Consider the following 2031-nt stretch of genomic DNA (forward strand, 5'->3'; position numbering starts at 1 on the left):
TCGGGATTTTGGGATCTTGGGATCTTGGGAAGGAATTCCTGGCTCTGCTGGAATTCCCAGAGAATCCCTGGATCCCTGGGAATGTCCAAGGGAGAGCTGGATCACCCTGGGATAGTGAGGGTTGTCGGGATTGGAACGGGATGGCATTCAAGGTCCCTTCCCACCCAAACCATTCCAGGATTTAGGATTCCCTGCGCCTGCCTTGAGCTCAAATCCCGGAACACCCGCATGAGCCCCACCAGGATCATCCCTCCAACTCCGCGACACCCCAAAATTCCCACCGGAGCATTTCCCAAACCCTCCGGGATCTCCGGCAGCCTTGGGAACCGCCCCAGCGCCCAGCCACCCCTGGAATCACCGGGATCCAACAACAAAAACAACAACAAATCCGTCGGGAATCCCGGACCTTCCGTGTCCATCTCGCAGAGGACCTCGATGGGAATTCCGCGCACCGAGGGCAGGATGCTGTAAATCCCGGATCTCCGGAGCCCGTTGGAGTAGACGGAAGCGCAGTCGATGGGACAATTCCGGCCGTGTTTGATTTCTGGGAATGGGAATGGGAAAAGAAAGACGTGGTTACCGTTTTTTTCCCGTGAATCTGAAAGAGTTGGGGAAAAAAAAAAATAAATTCCTGGATTTTTGGGTTCAGGGGTGAGATTCTGGCAATGAGGGTTCAGGTTCCAAAGGTCAGTGGGGATTTTTTTTCCAGAGTTTTCCAGAGCTTAAAGGGGATTATTTCAAGGAAAATTTGGAATTATTCCAGGGAGAATCCCAAATTATTCCAGGGAAAAATCTAAAATTATTCTGGGGAGAATCACAAATGATTCCAGGGAGAACCACAAATGATTCCAGGGAAAATCTGAAATTATTCCATGGAAAATCTGAATTTTTTCCAGGGAGAATCACAAATTATTCCAGGAAAAGTACCAAATTATTCCAGAAAAAATTTAAATTATCCAGGGAGAATCCCAAATTATTCCAGGGAAAATCTGGAATTATTCTGGGGAGATTCCTATATGATTCCAGGGAAAATTTGGATTTATTCCAGGGATAATACCAAATGATTCCAGGGAAAAAATCTAAAATTATTCTGGGGAAAATCAGAAATTATTCCGGGGAGAACCACAAATGATTCCAGGGAAAATCTGAAATTATTCCGGGGAGAATCACAAATGATTCCAGGGAAAATCTGAAATTATTCCATGGAAAATCTGAATTTTTTCCAGGGAGAATCACAAATTATTCCAGGAAAAGTACCAAATTATTCCAGAAAAAATTTAAATTATCCAGGGAGAATCCCAAATTATTCCAGGGAAAATCTGGAATTATTCTGGGGAGATTCCTATATGATTCCAGGGAAAATTTGGATTTATTCCAGGGATAATACCAAATGATTCCAGGGAAAAAATCTAAAATTATTCTGGGGAAAATCAGAAATTATTCCAGGGAAAAATCTAAAATTATTCTGGGGAAAATCAGAAATTATTCCAGGGAGAATCACAAATTATTCCATGGAAAATCAGAAATTTTTCCGGGAAGAATCACAAATGATTCCAGAGAAAATACCAAATTATTCCAGGAAAAATTTAAATTATTCTAGGGAAAATCTGAAATTATTCTGGGGAGATTCCCATATGATTCCAGGGAAAATTTGGAATTATTCCAGGGAGAATCCCAAACTATTCCAGGAAAATTTTAAATTATTCTAGGGAGAATCTGAAATTATTCCAGGGAAATCTTGGAATTATTCCAGGGAGAATCCCAAATGATTCCCAGGAAAATTTGGAATTATTCCAGGGAGAATACCAAATTATTCCAGGGAAAAAATCTAAAATTATTCTGGGGAAAATCAGAAATTATTCCAGGGAGAATCACAAATTATTCCAGGGAAAATCAGAAATTATTCCAGGGAGAACCACAAATGATTCCAGGGAAAATCTGAAATTATTCTGGGAAGAATCACAAATTATTCCAGGGAAAATCTGTAATTATTCTCGGGAGATTCCTATATGATTCCAGGGAAAATTTGGA

The 2031-nt window shown here is 40.8% G+C and overlaps 1 protein-coding gene across 1 annotated transcript in view; it reads right to left on the reverse strand.

The window, feature by feature from the left end:
* LOC102031693 (angiopoietin-4-like) overlaps positions 1 to 2031 on the reverse strand; it is a gene marked incomplete at its 5' end in the record, with an annotated part of 19538 nt that overhangs the window by 8857 nt on the left and 8650 nt on the right. Inside the window, one exon of the mRNA XM_031065239.1 lies at positions 407 to 544. Within this exon, the coding sequence (XP_030921099.1) occupies positions 407 to 544 (138 nt within the window). The remainder of the gene's footprint in view (positions 1 to 406; positions 545 to 2031) is intronic.

This window comes from Geospiza fortis, unplaced genomic scaffold (genome assembly GCF_000277835.1).
Source record: "Geospiza fortis unplaced genomic scaffold, GeoFor_1.0 scaffold355, whole genome shotgun sequence".
Classification (NCBI taxonomy): domain Eukaryota; kingdom Metazoa; phylum Chordata; class Aves; order Passeriformes; family Thraupidae; genus Geospiza; species Geospiza fortis.